The sequence below is a fragment of the Oxyura jamaicensis genome, chromosome 1, assembly GCF_011077185.1.
Source record: "Oxyura jamaicensis isolate SHBP4307 breed ruddy duck chromosome 1, BPBGC_Ojam_1.0, whole genome shotgun sequence".
Taxonomy (NCBI): Eukaryota; Metazoa; Chordata; class Aves; order Anseriformes; family Anatidae; genus Oxyura; species Oxyura jamaicensis.
In genome coordinates, this window is record NC_048893.1 from 86,334,468 (window position 1) to 86,352,023 (window position 17,556).

Below are 17,556 nucleotides of genomic sequence, written 5' to 3' on the forward strand. Positions count from 1 at the left end.
ACAGTTAAATCTTTCTCCCACTTCCAAATGGGGGTGTGGAACAAACCAGAGATGCACATGCCTATTCCTTACAGGCCACAACCCTTTCCATCCCAACTCCACATCTTTTGAAAAAAAATAATGAAATTACAATAATCAAAACAGGAGATCAAATTAGATCCATCATTTGTAGTTTTAAAATCTGTCCCATCTGAAAGTCCGTTTACCAGTGGAAGAAGTATCTTCCTTAATGAAGGAAGTTAGTATTTTTAGAAGATTAGTATTTTTAGAAGAAATTGAGGGAGCAGCCAAATATGAAGCAACAGGAAATGTCAACTCCTTCACAGACAACAGCTCCAAATTTGCCATGGATAACTGCAACTACTCTCTGTACCCAGCAAATAATTATTCTTATTTTCAAGGCATTGACATAAGAGGTATCAGGAAGTACATTGCATGTAGGAGCATTCTGAATCATGCTTTTTCACCTTTCTCTAAACACACCCCCAAGAAAGCTATACTTCCCAATGTATAAAATTGGGTGGTTTATGGGTAGATTTCTCCACGACTCAAAACCCGTGGTAACTGTTGTTTTGCTTTCAGCAGTTTTCTTCCGGGAAACTTGAATCCAATAAGAACACAGGTCTCTAACTCAAAAAAAGACACATTCTGAATTTGTCCTAAACTTCTGGTTTTTAAGCAGATTTCCTCTGAGGATCAGTAAGACAAAAACTCCCTTCAGGTTACTGCATCAATACTAGTTTGATTACAGACTTCACTACTAAAAGTTGAATTATCAAGCCAATGTGCACAGGGACCAAACTACCCAGTCCATTGTCTAATCCTAGTCACATTTAAAAATTTGACAGTGAAAGTTACTTATTCAAATGAAAAACTACAAGTGCTCAGTTCTGGAAATTATCACTTAAAAGAAGAATGTATTTAAATACAGGTTTTCACCTTCTCTCCCTTTGTTGCTATCTGTATAGCATTTGGAATGAGCCGAGCAGTCTTCTCCTTTGTCATGAAAGTGATATCCTTCAAGGCAATAGAAATCTAAGCAGAAAAGAGATTTAATAAGATAATTTTGGTTTAGGTTTAACTGTTATTTCAATTTACAGAGACAGAATTTGCAAGAGGAACTCTAACCCCAAACACTTGGATGAAATACAGATGAGATTACGAAGGCAACTGCTGTCTTCATTTGCTAACCTTAACAGTAAGCATTCCAAAGTAGGAGCAAATTAAGATGATTTAAGAGTAATTCCCTCTTATTTCATGCTAGGACTTGGGAAGCAAATAGTTTTCTTCCACCTCTCCAGCAGCGCTCCCCGATCAAGGGCACAACCCCAACCACACACAAACCACACAGACCCCAAAACCACTCACTTAGTATGTCATTCAGGCAAGGAATAGACCAGATAACAGACTATCTTGTCTATGTTATCTCATAAAAGTTTGTGAGTCTAATGCATTTGCACAGAGGTTTATCTGCAGTCTAGTCACTGGAAATCTTCCTACTTGTGTCCATTTTCCTTATGTATTAGTACTTGAAATACTTCCGTTTAAAAGAGCGTGGTCTGACTGGCAACAAGTATTTCTACTTTGACCAGCCTTCCCTTGAAGACTGCTGTTCAGTCTAGATAAAGGAAGAACACACAGCTGGATCTTGCTTTCTCCTGAGCATGCAGAAGTTCTACTTACTCTCCCTATCTGCATCAGCACCCTTGCTAAGGAGGCCCCAGAATTTAGATCCACCAATATAGCTGATGAGCTCAGATTGCCTTAAGATACTGCTCAAAATATCATACTGCTGGGCAAGCAGGAGCAGGTTACTAAGATGTATGCTGTTTTGGCTGAAACTAGTCTTTGAATAGATTATATATTAAAGGCTGTGATTTTTAGAGTTTTTTTTTTTTTTTTTTTAAATAAAAAGTCTGCAATAAGAAAGATTTGATCATCAGATCCATCTGACAAAACTAAGCTTGGTTTTTAGTTAAGCATTTCTATACCTCCTCTGTCTTAAGTACATGGCCTATTTGTTGCCTGTCCTATGTATTTCAGAGCATGGAGTAGAATTCAAGAGGTTAGCTTAAGATACAAGCATTCTCACAGCTGTAAAATGTTTTTGACATCTCCCTCACCTATTAACTAGGCTATCTTACCTTTCTCATTCACTGATTTATGTTTTTTTCCTACAGCAAGTGCAACAACTGCTTTAATGAACACTTCTAACTCATTCTAACTTGACAGACAGAGCATGAGACTGACAGGATGAGTCCCTCAAAAAAGTCCTGTATCCTGATAGCCCAGGACAAAGAGCTGGGATTCAACTGCACCAAGAGATCTTACTGTGGTCTCCCATCGGAAAATGTTGCTGTGGAAACAGAGCCAGTTTTCAGAGAGGTACAAACGTCCTTGCAGCAGGATATCCTTCTGGAGTGCACAGGCATAATCTATGTATAGAGAGAAAGAACAAGTTTATTCATTTGCCACAGCCCAATAGACCCAAACGTGTTAACTTAAAATGAGATATGGTTGTTGCAATACAGATAAAAAGCCATTTCTTTCACTCTTCTCAAGTCTGTCAAGGCAGGCTTGCATTGGGTTGCATCCAGACCACGATTCTGGGAACTAGACTAGAGTCAATGGAAGTGTCTGTGAAAGGACAATACTCCATGCACCAACCCTCTGTACATTATCCTTTATTTTCAGAGAAGAGGTATGAGGCAAGATTAGGAATACAAGGAAGAAATATTCACAAGTCAAACTTCAGAGTGCCTAAATAAAACAGAATACACAGCCATTTTATAGTACAACAGATTATACTGTCAACTCCTACATAACAGTAGTTCATATGTTGTAGTAAGTTAATTTTTCACTAGACAGATCCTATCACTAGCTAAAACTATCTGCAGAGTGAGACACTAGAAGACAGCTTGAAGCAATCCAGTTCTTCAGGCAAGAGATTTTCAGCAGTTGACTCTGTCATTTTCATTACAATATTGTCTCTGGCTAAAACATTCTATTCAAATAATGTTTCTCATCTAGAATGCAATTTCCCATCATCAGATACCTGCTAATCAAAACTAAGAGCAGAGGAATTGGTTGCACTTTTAAAAAAATTATTGAGGAGAATTTTCATAATTTAAGATCCTGAAGAATCAAAAAATTTTCAGAAGTACTCATCACTAAGCTGAGCCTATGGAAATAATTGTCAAAGCTCCCTTTAGTCATACAGCAAGAAAAGTAAGACAGACTGGCCCCTTTTGGGAGCTCTGACCTAAAGGTTACCTCACATATAGAGAATACATAGAATACATCTGTTCACACAGGATTTTAACAACTTCAACTGCAGAGGTATCAAAGAGTTCCACCTTTTATTTTTGAAAATCATTTTATCTGGTATTTTCTCTGCTAGAATTTTGATTTTCTATACACCACAATGAAGAATATAGCTCTTGTCCAAGTCGCGAGAGGTTCAGCAGTCCCTCGCCATCCTAACTTCACAGGAAGTCTGCATCTGCAGGAGCTTTTACCACAATTTTAAGAATTCTCTCAGATTTCTCCTTCAGATAATCAAGTGAAAATAAAGTTTCTTGCAACAAGCATGAGGCACGTATAAAAGCTCTTGGAGGCATAGCTCCAAACAGTTAATATTATTCATTTTTCAGTGTAAGTGCACATTTAAAATTTAACAAGTCAGATACCAAAATGCTGGAGGGGTGGGGAGGTGAATGCAGTAGGAGTTTGAGCTTAAGGACTTCAGAAAACCAGTACCAAAAAGTTTTTATCCAATTTCTATGTTTGTTTGGAGGATGGAGACTGATTCTGAACTTTGAAGTACTGCCTAGTATTACATGACCATTTAACTCCTTTTTTCCTCATCCACATACTATCCAGATATCCATACTAGGTTTGACATCTGTAAAAAAGAAAATACCCTTCCTCTTTTTTTGCAGAGCTAGCATGAAAAGACTCCCCTGGGTGCATTGGGCAAGTGACAAGCAACACCATGACCTACCTACAAAAGAAGATGTCAAAACAAGAAGGAAAAATGCTAATCTCTTCCTTTAAGTTATCAGATCCAGTAACTTAAGATGCTGCCTGTAAACAATATTTTCAGACAAATTAAAGTTAGCGGCACTCCTTTAAACTCCCATTTTGAAAGCCTAAGTCACTTCTTTCATTATAATAGACAAAAAAAATGTATTATCTTTGTATATAGTATTTATTATGGTGGAATAATTGTGTGTTTTTTAAGCAGTTAAGTCAAGAACAGGAGTAGTTACCATTCTTTTGATGAACTGCAGCAAGTAATTAATTGCTTCTTTGAGCATTGTAAAGCCTGTGAAAAGTTCCTCTGCATCAAGCAGAGGAACAGTTCTTTATTTGGAAGATGCACGGAGCCCTTGCAAAGGAGCACTATTTTTTACAAGGGTAAAAAGACTTATGTAAGGTAATGACTTTGTTTCTGATGGAACAAATACTGCTACATTGTTGAGGCTAACCCTTTACCAAATCATTCTTCAAGTCCTAGGAGGTCTGGTCTGTTCATTGAAACTGTGCTTCAAGATTTTGCTCCACTGCTTTTAAATCTGTCCTGTGCAAGGAGAAACATCAAACCAAAGCTTTGAAGTAATATCCTTTTCTACTGACTTACTTCTGTACTTAGCTCAACTATTTGAAAGATGTGGAAGGCATTTCAGAGGATAACTGCCTCCTTCTAAGGCTGTAAAAGGATGGAAGGATGTGAATTTCTGTGCAAGTGAAAGTTCCAATTCCTCTTTCATTAACCTGGAAGGAACTTGGCACACTACAAGCATATACTGACAACCTCTCAATATTCAGTGCCTTGAAGATTGCATAAGATGAGAGAGGACTGAAAATAGCCACAATGCCACTTTTGTGCAAGAACAATGCCCGATTCTTAGACAGTGCATTTGTTATTCAACACTCAGACAGCACAGCTAGATTTACCTGCAAGGCAAGTAATAAGAGGGAATAGGATGTGGCACTGGAGGCATAGGAGGTAGGGTTTTACATTTGCCTTATTTGGATTTTGCTCCGGAGCTAAATTGGCCATCAGAGGTCAAAAGGAACATCTCAGTGACAAGAAGCTATGCACCATAGCCTGAAGTTCTGCCACTTGCCTTCCTCCCCCCACATTCCCACACACTTCTCACCACCTCTGCTTTTCAAGCTGAGTTGTACTTCTACTCCTGCAGCCACCTCACGAGAGCCATAGAATGGTTATGGCTGGAAGGGATCTCCGGAGGTCATCTGGTCCAACTGCCCCTGCTCGAGCAGGGCCACCTAGAGCAGGCTGCCCAGGACCATGTCCAGACACCTTTTGAAGATCTCCAAGGAGGGCCCATAGCCCCTCTGGTCAGCCTGTGCCAGTGTTTACTGATGTTTAGACAGAACCTCTTGTGTTCCAATTTCTGCACATTGCCTCTGGGCACCACCAAGAAGAGTCTGGCTCCATCCTCTTTCTACCCTCAGGTATTTATACACATTAATAAAGATCCCCTGAGCCCCTCTTCTCCAGGCTGAACAGCCCCAGCTCTCTTTCAAAGATAAATGCCACGTAGCTGGCATTTATCTTTGAAAAGAGTCTTAAAACTACAAGCACCCACTATGTCACTCAGTCCCAGAAACCACATCAAACAAGGTGTCAAGGGTAATGGTCTAGGCTTATTTCCAGAGACCAAGGGAAGAGCTGCTGCTAGGGATGATCTACCGACCTAACACATTCACTGAAACAACATAATCCTGTACCTTTGTATTCCCAAACCAAGCCATTGCAGCTATGGAACCCTTACCTTCTTCCCCAAGATCTACGGCAACTGACACAGTCATAACTGGTTACCTCTTTCAAGAGAAATGGAGGACTCTAAACACTCATAGGATACAAAATGAACAAAATCATTTCCTTCATTTCTCAACCAGAAAAAGGAGCCTGTCTTTTGACAAAGCAGGCAGTGTAAGAGAGGAGTTTGGACCTGACCTTTCCTGCAGATATATCCTGGTGGCTCAGAGACAGGAGAACAGGAAGTTCTCAGCTACAGTTAGAATATGCTATTTTTTTTTTTTTAAAAAAAAAAAAAGCCTTGGCACAGCTGCAGTCCAGAATTATCAGTCATGAGAGAAGCAGTTTTGGTGCAATTATGTCTTACCTACTATGAGTCTCTCTGAATCTGGCAGATGAGAAAACTGTCTCTTGAATTCCTCGCTCCTATATTTGTAAGTGGAACTTGAGAGCTGCAACAAAGAGTGGTAAAAGGTTAAGCAAACAGATTTATTTTCAACCATCAACTGTCTTCAAACCAGATCTGTAACTTTATCTTGAAGAACAAATGGACATCAAACGAGCGATAAAGAATAGGTGGTATCTGAATGGCATTGTCACTGTAACATTATACTCTTATGCAAGTGTGCTCCCAGCATTTGGGACAGAAGGGTCCAAACTGTCCCCTGTATCAGGCCAGATGCTAATTATGAAGCATTACAATTGCATGACAGCAACCTGCTTCACTCACAAGAGCACCACAGCCCTTTGCAGAGCTCAACCTCTTCTAGCACAGATTCGGCAGCAAAGCCAAGGCACAGGAGGTGACAGAGGAGATCGGGTCCTCACACGGGCCACCAGCTGGACAAGAAACCACCACCTAGAACACCAGTTTCTAATTGGAGTGCCACTGGGGGAAAATGTTACTACGGAAGGGATTTTTGCCAGTTACTATAATTAGGCCTGTAGGAATAAAGGCCAAAGTTTCCTCCTGCAAACACAAATAGCAGCACCACCATCACCTCTTGATCTCCTGGTCTGTTTTATGTTTCACCCCGCATTTAAGGGGATCACAACCTATGTCTCATAAAATTAAAATTGGGTGCTAAACTCAGAGGGGAGAAGACTAATCTAGGTAGTAATTTTGCAGTAGTTACAAGGTCTCTTTTTTTTTTTGTAACAGGTTTTGACCTTCCTGTGGTCCCAAAGATAGGGAAAAATAAGAAAACCTTGAAGAAAATACTGTACATGTCAATGACTGAGTGAGTCAAATTACAGCTAAGACAGGAATAAGCTACTTTCAGGTGGTACCAAAACCAGGTATACTGTGAAAAGCCTCTTTTACAGCCTGGAGTTTTGGGGGTTTTGTTGGTAGTGGTTTGTTTTCCTGAACACCTTTCTAAAGGTCAGAACAGCATATAGCTGCTATTGTCTCCTTGAGGACTTGGAACTTTCCAAAACTGGAGACACATCTTAAACCCACTTCTATCATGAGACCAGTGGCTATTTACTTTCAAGGTGGGGGAAGACGGAAAGAGGCAAGAGAACCACTTTTAACCGTAAGACCTTGCAGCATGTTTACTGAAAACCACCCAGTTTTAGCACACTCTTGTAGCACACTAGTTGGTCAGCACCATTTAAGTATGTCTGTGGTTGTTCCCAAAAGAACTGCAGACCAAAGCCAGCTCTTTTAATAAACTAGTCCCAGTAGTGCCACCAGCTCATCACCATTTTCACATTTTGCCATTTCCCACAGGAGACATGCCTGTGTCGCATGGTTCAAGATGTCCCCACAGATGTTCTGTGATGATCTCTCGTCTACCTACACTTGAGAATGCCACAAGAATATAAAAGTGCAACTTCAAGGCCAGGTGTTTAAGTGCATATAACACAGTGAGGGCAAAGTCTGACTGTGTTCAGCTTTAAAAAGATGACAAGTTCCTGAACATTGCCTTCTGTTACCTCCACTAAAAGAAAGCCTCTGTGTCTGTCCACTAATATTCTAAGCACTGTAGTGTAAAAAGCATTGAGGGAGGAGAGAGAAAAGTATGTTTTAGGTACAACCAACAGGGCAATGTTAGACATGTCCTCTATACTCTACGCTTCCACAGCTGTACCTCAGCTCGTTCTAGTCACACTTTTAAGAGAAAGTACTTCTAGAAACACGCTGTACACAAGAGACAAATATATTTAGCTGAAAAGAAACTGAACATTTCTGTGGTTATAACACAAAATGAATAAAAAAAAAAAGAGAGCAGGAGCATTACAGAATCAGACACTTTTATACAAATGCTCACATCAGCCAGTTCAACAGCTCCAAGAATAAAAACAAGATATCTTGAGTTTTACATAGGAAAAAAAAAAAATCTCTAGAGCATAAAACCTGCTATAGCTTGTCTGAGAATCCCTTGCTGGCATTTAAGTGTTCTTTGTCACATGATTGGCAAATAGGCAATAAGAAATGCTCTTATTAATTGTAGATTTCTATGGAGCTCTTAGGACACTTATGAAGAGTCTGCTTTGAATCCTTATCTAATCAGAAGGAGAAAAATGAGCACACTGAAGCCTTTTAACCTTATCTTTTCCTTATTTTGTATGAAAATGAGCTTACTTAGATCTGTAATTATTATGCACTCAGTATGTGGCTCGGTGATTAAGACATCAGTCAATGGACTCTGGAAACAACAGAGACAATTTTAGTACTACTGGCAACATCAATTTCCTTCAAACGAAGGAAAGGAGACATTTCCATTTCTATGAATTCAGTATCTCTCATATCACCATTATAGCATCCAATACATGGCAGCATTTGGGCAAGTTGCCACCTCTAGGTTACAAAACTTACCGTCAGCTATTCAAAGAAGAAATCACGAGATAGGCTGCACTAGCGAGCTTAAGAGATGGAAACAGCAGGTTTTTAAACACATGCGTATTTCCAAGTTTACTTATAAGTCATTGGGCAAACACGTTGCCTCGGGATAATCTTAGGCATTTATGGGCATGCTATATTTAATCACTAGGCAAACCATGAAGTCCAGTGACAACATATTAACGTTCTTTATCTGAGGCCACAAAATACAGACATCTATAAAGCAACAAAGCAGAAAAACCTCCTCAGCACTGTCCAGAAAGTTTTAAAGACAGCTACATAGGAATCAGAAATGATTAGAAAGGACACTGTTGTACCTTGTTTAGAAATTGACTGAGTTCAACTATACAAAGTCAAGTTCCAGAAATAATGTCAATTTAAATAGGACTAACCTGAGTTATTTCTATGATGAAAGCCTGTGAAGGTTCCCTTCACATCTACACCTTCAAAGTCTGGACACTGCAAATAATTTGAGCCACTTAGCAAACTGTGGAGGAAAATTAAGCTACGCCTTCTCCCAAGGGTACAGCAAAAATGCTAATCGTTCAGAAATTATTCAATTGCATATATAAGCAAGCATGCAAATAGTCAATCAGCCTCAGTAGATCTGTGTGCACATTTTTAAAGTTTGCTAATGGCAGTTAATAATTTTGCATTTGCTTTGTTAGTGCTTTGTCCTTGTTTTGAGACACAAACCCGCATGCTACACGACGATTTGCATTCTGTTTTTGACATGCAGAAATAAATACAAACAGCTGAGAGCAGAGGTAAGATGACCTCTCCGAGAGGAATAAAACTTGGAGTTCACCTGATTTTAAGAGATCCGCACAAGTCTCCCAGTGAGCTCCACAGCCTTGGTACCAGTCACTGCTACGTGTTTGGGATCCAAGATTCCAACGAGCCTTGGAACAAGCTGCCTGATTTATTCCTTATGTATACTCAGAAGCTTCATCACAACATGGACTACTACTTCTGCTTCTCAGTTCACAAGGAGATCCATGCCATCCACTCCTCTAAATAAAGGCCTCCTGATGTGCTGTTCCTCAGATATAGAAGAACTTGACCTGTAGTTCCCAATTAAGTTTCTAGGCACGGTTGAAAACAAATTACTTTTTAATCCTACCCTAGCACGTTAAAATAAACGTTAATTACCCTTGGGAAAATTGTTGCATTTCTAATGAAGAATGGATTGTTCTCCCTTATTCAAATACATCTAAAATCCATCCTGGTTGGCATCCAAAGAAAAACGTCTCCAGAAGAACACAGTCAGAGGGGAGCCTGATTTTATACAAAAAGACTGACTTAGAACAAAGGTATTCTCGAGACTTATCTGTACAGGCAGAAATATAAAAAAAATAAGGCAATACCACACTTTCAGCAGCTCTAAAGCCTCATTAGGCTATGAGAGAGCCTTAACAGCCCTGAACAAAAGTCATTTAGCAGCACTGGGCAAGCAAACTTAAGACTTCACTTACTCCAAAGCAGATACAGGCAAACTTATCTATAAGCATAGGAACAACTCCCACAGCACAACGTGGTCCCTCTGCTGATGCTACCTGTACAACATGCCCACTCTGACAAGCCTTTCATCGGTGAAATGCAGATCCCCCTCATTTCTTCAGCCCAGAAGCTTCCATTAGAACCGTCCAATCTAACCCATAACACACGATGGTGTGACTTTAGTCCTGCTTTAAAACCAGAGCTGTGATGACCAAGTTCCCCCTTGGAAAATAAAATATATACAAAGATACACATTTTACCTTCTTGATTTAAAAGTCACCACTGATGGAAAATCTGTCCTAGCCATGGATAGTTGTTCTAGCTGTCTGTTGATTAATGTGATTTTCAACTTGTGAACTACTGTGAGCAGGTTACCCCCTATTTTCTTTTAGAAGGCATCAAGTTTCTCAGGTCTGCAAAAAATCTTGCTAATAGACCTATTGTGAAGGCTCTTCTGAGTCCCTTCCTATTTTCAGGGTGGTTCTTCAGCTGCGAGCTCCAGAGATAAACATAACATTGCAGGAATCACTGCAAAACACAAAATTCAGGATTCATATTTGCTTTTAGGCAGAGAAACGCAGTGAAAGCTCACATTCACGTGACTATCAGTCTCCCTTATCTTTTCACTGGGATACAGTTTCCTATTTCTTCTGCAAACAAGTGTGAGGCTGTATTTAAAATATGTCAGACTTGCTCTGTGTTAACCCTCTCATGAGGGAACAGAATGGATCCACTCCTTTACAGTGATTTATTTTCACTAATTGTTCTTTAAAAAAATAAAATAATAAATTGGGGGTTAGAAATAACTCCAATTACTGGCTACTCTTAAGCTTTGCTAGCAGTATCTTACTGTTCTTTCTCTCAAAGCATAAAAACATGAACCTTCCACAGGGAAAGGAGTCACGAGACACCTCCTCACTCCAGGTGACTTACTGTGGTGTGTACAGTACACCGTGCACTTCAGGGCTGGCTGCGTAGAGTTTCCACCTTTTTTGTTTTAAATAAAGAGCTATTTGATCTCACCTAGTTGTCCACACAGTTGTATTTAATTAATAGGTCACATGATTCATTGCAAATAAAAAGAGAAAGAAAGCAAGCAATTGTTGCTAGGGTCAGTTCCACCACCGTAATCCGCAGGAACCTGCTCTCCAAGAGTAAATTTTTACTCTCTAAGTAAATGGAAGCCAGCTCATAGCCACAGTGGGAAAGGGGAAGAGTTGAAGGAGCCAGGACCATTTTACTTACATTCATTTTACGCTCTTCTTCAATCACCCTTAACTTCTCCGGAGAGGGGAGTCTCCTAAGCACGGGGCACTCTTCCAGTGGGCCACTGGCAGGCACAGGGCTGCACACTGGGGTCATTACGTCCCCTTCTGCAGCCCAGCCCCGCTCTTATTTGCGCAGGCTGAAGGAGAAACAGATTTTAACATTTCTTAGTGACCGAGCAGAGAACAAATCACTGACAGCTTTGTCCTTCAGTGGCATCTGTGTGCAGACAGAGCAGCATCCAGTAAGAATTTTAGGGTAAGTGGGCCTCTCTTCTGTTGGAGATACAGCATGTAAAGGAAGGGATATTAGAAGAGCAGTCATGAGCAAATACTCAAGTTACTGTATTTTCTAGGGTTTGTTATTATTTTTGAATCTGTAAGATACCACAAGCAAGGCTAAAGGCAGTCCATAGTCCCCCTAAAGCGAGTGTTAGTATTAAGTAATTCCTACAGATGTATGGACAGGCACAATAAAAAAATTAAGACAGACTATTAATTTCCTCTAACACAAGTAGCTTCCAAAAATCCACGTAGCAAGAAACCTCTCACATATTTCATCATGGAGATGATGAAGATCATGGAGAGCTTCTGAAATATCGGACGCAGTCTTAAAAAAGTACTTGAAAAACCCAGTTTCATGACACTGACTAAATTAGGTACTTACAGAGAGAGACTAAAGACTTGTGGGTCAAGTATATCAGAAGCAGGTATCACACACTCCCCAGCCTTCACGTGTTTGTCCCCTTTCCCACTTGTACCACCTCAAAAGCAGTCCAGCCCTCACCAGCTCCACTGGAGGCCTCAGCCTCACCAAGCCCTTGTTGACCTGACATAGGATCAAACCCTTCTGTTTTGGAAAAGCAGCTCTGTTGGATTACTGATCAGAAATTCTGTACCACAACCGTTTACCCCGTGGTGCGACATGAGCACGGCTGGCCTCGAATCCTGCTCACAAAGGCCCCATCGTCTCCTGCACTTCACCAGCCACCTTCTCCCTCCGAGGGCAGGACAGAAGGTCTCGTGCTTGAGCGGTGCCTACACAAGCATAAATATCAAATCATGTTGCAGCATGGCTTGGAAAACAGCCTCCAGTCCACAACCGAAGTTGTCACAAGTACAATTCTAACGGACAAGAAAAACGAGCACTGTGTGAAATACTGGGAGCTCTGCTGCTAAAAATCAGGCTATACCATTAGGAATAAGGCACCAACACCGTTTTTGTGGAAAAAAAAAGATTGAAATTTGGCCTCCCACCCAAGCAGAAAGGAAACTCGAAAGACTTGATGTTCAGAAGATGCAAGTTGTGAATGGTCTTCACAGTTCCAAAGTTCTTCATGGAACTTTAATCTTCAGTTGGCTGTGCCACGTAATTTTCTTTAGAAAAAAGCATAGAAAAGAGTAGGAAGAGTTCTGAAATAAAACGTTTCAGTTTAGAACATGTGAAGACCCCTCCAAAGTCTCTCTTTCAGGACCCCATGAGAATCAGCTCCATTTCCCAAGCCACTACATTTCAGTGACACAGGACTGAGCTGAAGCTATTCCAACAAGGTCTGTATTTAACCTCATGAGGCTCTACAGTCCACTCAGAGGTGCAATTTAACTATGCACATTACTAAATGACAGCTCAGGATACAGTTTTCATGAGTGCCCTCTATCCAGAGGGAACAGCACCTAATGAATAATGCATCTTGCAAACACAAAAGGAAACACTCTTCAAGCACACACAAACGGAGCCTTCTGGAAATGCACTGCAGCTGAAAATGCGTTCTTATCAGCGATAAGAAAACCTCTTATCAGAAGGAGCATTATAAACTTCTCTGGGAAAAGAAGTTTTGGTTGAATATATCCCCTGCTTATTCTGAAACAATTGCTTTGCAGTATTTACTGTTTTCTCCTTGTAAGTAAGTGTTCTAACCACTTCTAAACGACGATGCACTTCCCTAAGCCAACATACTTTCATAGCAACTCTGATTTGGATGCAGAAAAGGAAAATGAAGTTTGACATGTACAGCGAGGAGCAAAGCATATGCTCAATTTCAGAAATAAAACTGACTGAGGCATGAAGCTAATGTAAAGACAGAAGATGCACGTAGCCTACACATACCTCCTCCTCCTCTAGCTGGCTGCAGTCTGTTCCAGTCCACGCAAGTCCCTGGCCAACACTCCGGCAGTCTCTGCAGCTCCCCTCTCCTCACCCACTCGTTCAGAGCCAGCGCTGGACGCCATCCAGCAGCACTAGCTAGCTTTCTGCCAGCCTCTGCCTGCATGCCAGCACAGAAAACAGGCAGAAACACTCTGGTCTTGCAGAACTAGCACACACATCCTGCAAGAAGTAGTTAAATAAAAAGCAAGGGGACTGGGGAGGAGCTCCAGCCTAAAATGACCATAAGCTAAACAGACTGGGGGAGGCAGACCAAATGAAGTAGCACAGGTCACTTGAAGTTCACAGAAGTCCCAAAGGGGACAGCAGAGGAAACTACTGTCACCAGGGAAACACCAGCTCAGAAAGGAGTACTTGGTCCCCAGTGCTCCTCCTCTCTGCATCGCTGAAGGCTACAGCCCTTGCTAAGACACCTCCTCAGGCTGAGCTCCAGAAGTTCGGGGACTCAGGCATGCTTCATGCCGGGACAAGCTGCCAAAAGGAGTGCACCACTGCCAAGAGCTCCATCCTTTGCAGGCACAGAGCAGCTCCCTGCAGGATGCAGGGCTCTGCATGCCTGTCAGAGCTCTGTCTGCCCCCAGAGTGGAACAGTAGGCACACAACTACTCTATTTTCTTTGGGCTGTCTGTGCCTTCCCATCTGTCTCACCTGGGACCTGTCTGCTGCATTTCTGCGAGTAGCGAGGTGGAGCCAGGCTCTGACTACAATTTGTGTTCGGGGACCTTCTGGGAGCACAACCAACCAGGGAGGAAACGATGGGCTGCCTACGAGCATCTCCCAGCGTTGAAGTGTGGAGGGGCACAGCATCACCCGTGCATCCCCAGCCTCAATGCTGGCCAAAAAGCTGCCACAATACACGTGAGGCTTCAAAGCTGCAGGAGAAGAGGCAGGTGACTGTGCTACATCCACTCGGAGGTGTAGGAGGCTGGGCCGGGAGTGAGCAGATCCCCTTGGGCACTCGGCTGAAGATGCAGCTAATGACTCACAGGGAAGAGAAATCCCTCTCCTACTACACACAGCCCTGCTGAGGAAGCTGAGAGAAGGAAAAAAAAAAAAAAAAAAAAGAAAAATGGATTTCAAAGCATTTTAGTCACTCATATAATCAGATTTAAATCTGAACACCTCAAGGAAAGAGACAATTGAATACAATGGGGCCATATTTACTGCCACTTTAGCAACCACAGCTGCTCACTGCTATTAAGCACTTGGGTGGTGGCACTTCAGATGCCCCAGAGTTCTTCCGCCAAGATCAGCAGCACGGGTAAATAACGCCAACTGGTTTCACCAGAAAAACGAGGCAACTCTCCTGCCTTCTTGAGACAGAGCTGAGATACACCACAGGGAATCTCGGCGTGCTAAAAGGAGCCACAAGATATCGAGAGGCAAATCTGCAGGGAAAAATTTGTTGACTATTTCCTTCTACCATAAAGACAGCAGGAGGACCCAAAGTGATCTCAGAAAGGCACCACCAAAGCCTGGGTACCAGTGTGGTTCCAGCCTCAGAAGTGGCAGGAGTGTAAAGTGGTTTCAGGGGATTTCCTGTTTATAAGATAAAGTCATCTGCAACTGCTTAAACACACCTGAGTATGGAAGCGTGAACCAGTTTGCAACAAGGCTAACAATTTCAGTTTCAACTATAATTACTTACATAACTGCTTCAAAGTACCTCTGAGGTCAGGTGAAACAAACACTTTGATTTTAAACAAGAAAGCTAAGCAAAAACATTCAAGAGATTAGGTCACTTCCATAGAAAAAAATACCTTCCCCAGCTCAGAAGAGAAAACTAAGATGTTTTTAGATTCCAGGAGGCAAAATGGTCCAACCTCAGACTTACTCAACATCCTCATCAAAACCATCCATATCTGGCAATAACTTCTTTACACCTGGTAGTAAAGTTATGCCTACAACGCCTCCATCAGAGACCATGTTTCACACCATCTTCCCAAGACACAAGTAAACATCATATTGACAAGGGTCTTAAGGGCCTAGCTCCTCTTCATTTTAGGGAAAATTTGCAAGCCTGTACACACTTTCCTCCTTTCAAGGATATAATTCAAAGACTCAAGTCATCCTTCCTTTCTCCTTCTCAACACAAATTTTATCTAATGTACAAAGACCTTAAAAAAAATAAGATCTAAAAGACCACGTTCTAAATCAGACTTAATACAAGTAAACCAAGTGTGTTTGGATGAACTCTGAAGTCACTATTTTAACATTATGTAATTTTGCAATCTGATGGAAGAGAGCTCATCACTCTTCCTGCACAGTTATCCTTTAGCTCAGGCAGTTTCCCTGCTCCCCAGTTTAACTTCAAGCCCTGTAACCACATTGTCAGGTTCCAATAGACATCAGCATACTAACTAATGTGATGCAGTGGCAATTAAAAGCTCAGTCAAGATGACTTCTTTTTGGATAAAAAAGAATACAGACTTTCTGAACAACAGTTTCATCTGACTCATATTTCTTCCTACAACATGTGTGAAACAATTAGCCAATGTTATTTGTTAATAGCATCTGTTCCTTCACCTGATCTTTCACTGAAGACAACATATTGAAAAAAAACAAACTGCTTTTCTTTATACTTATTTGATCCTTTTAACAAGTAGGGGAAAAAGCTTATAAGAAGCCCTACTGCATCTGAAGTTACATGGAAAATAGCACTTGCCAAAGAATTGCCCCAGAACTGTTTGTCTTATGAAATATCTAATTTGAGCTCTTCCTTTTCCACCTTAGAAACCAAATGCAGATTTTACTCTTACTCATTTCTACATTAAAAGCTGCTCCCAGACTTGACTGAACCATTGGCACCAAGAAAGAACGCACACAATTTTTCTTCACCCTTACATAAAAATGGAATGCAAGGGGTCAGCTACTGGGGGCATTTCTGTCAGTGTAAGCCAAGCAGAGCTGCACACGCACCGCAGCTCACCATCACAGACCTCCACTCACTCTGCAGGAGTTGATATCTTGAGTCCTGCTGGGCTCAATAACTTTGTCATTTCCTTGAGGATTTGGGGTGGGTTGCAGTAACAAGTATGTAAACTGAACACATCACCAAACCTAAAAATCATGAAAGAACACCTCAGTTGTAGGCTTTACTGACTCCGCAATCAACTTCAACAAAAAAGCACTGCCCAAAAAGCCCACTTATTCCATGTAACTTCTAAAATGCTGCTGATATCACTAAGGAATCTTTACAGAACTTAATTAGAGCAGAACCATCTGTTACATGGAATGAGACAGAATAGGACTTCCAGAGTTAGCACTATCAGAAAAGCCATATACTCGTCTGTACCGTTCTCATGTTTCTGAAGAGGGAAGCATGCGTCCCAAGTCATCTAACCATCCACGGGAGATTGCAGATTTTGAAAAGGAGATTTCACTCAACAAACACTAACTACATTAATTTTCAAAATTATATTGCATATCCAATGTTTCTGTTTGCAGTGTCCAAATAAATAAATCACATAGATCTGAAGCATTTTCCTCCCAACCTGTTAGCTATCAGGTTCTGGGCTAATTCTTTAGAGGCGTGTAATAATGCATGTTAGATACAACTTCAAATCACTGCAGCTGGGGAAAGCATATTTGGACAGGGCACTAACTGCTGTTCAGAACAGGCTGGAACTTGAAGGCAGTCAGATCTACTCCAGTGCTCAGTTTGGAGCTGTATCAACAACAAGGGATTCCCAGAGTGAAAACACGTGAGGGGAGAGGGAAAAACAAACAAAAACAGCCACTAACCTAATAAAACCTGTTCAAGGGACGGTCAGAAGTACAACTTGCCTTTTCCTTACCCTTTCAAAAGGCTGCATCTGTATACACAGGGCTAAACAGCACCTATTCTGGAGATTCCAGATAGGTCACCAAGTGACATACCAGAGCTAGAAGTACAGAAAGAGCTTGCTTCGGAATTTTATTCTCTTTGGAGACCTACATCTAATTCTTCTCCTCCTTAGCCAGCTGCTTCATACCAGCAAACAAGGAG

General features: G+C 41.3%; 1 protein-coding gene across 4 annotated transcripts in view; it reads right to left on the bottom strand.

Annotated features, from left to right (window-relative positions):
* GRAMD1C (GRAM domain containing 1C) overlaps window positions 1–17,556 on the bottom strand; it is a 49,665-nt gene that overhangs the window by 26,432 nt on the left and 5,677 nt on the right. For 3 of the 4 annotated variants that reach the window (XM_035314871.1, XM_035314873.1, XM_035314870.1), the window contains exons 3-5: window positions 6,159–6,243; window positions 2,332–2,435; window positions 940–1,035 (exon numbers count right to left, since the gene is read on the bottom strand). In XM_035314871.1, coding sequence (XP_035170762.1) covers window positions 940–1,035; window positions 2,332–2,435; window positions 6,159–6,243 — 285 coding nt within the window. Of the gene's footprint in view, window positions 1–939; window positions 1,036–2,331; window positions 2,436–6,158; window positions 6,244–11,384; window positions 11,545–12,316; window positions 12,443–13,511; window positions 13,644–17,556 lie in introns of those variants that run through there. The other variant, XM_035314872.1, reaches the window with a different exon arrangement.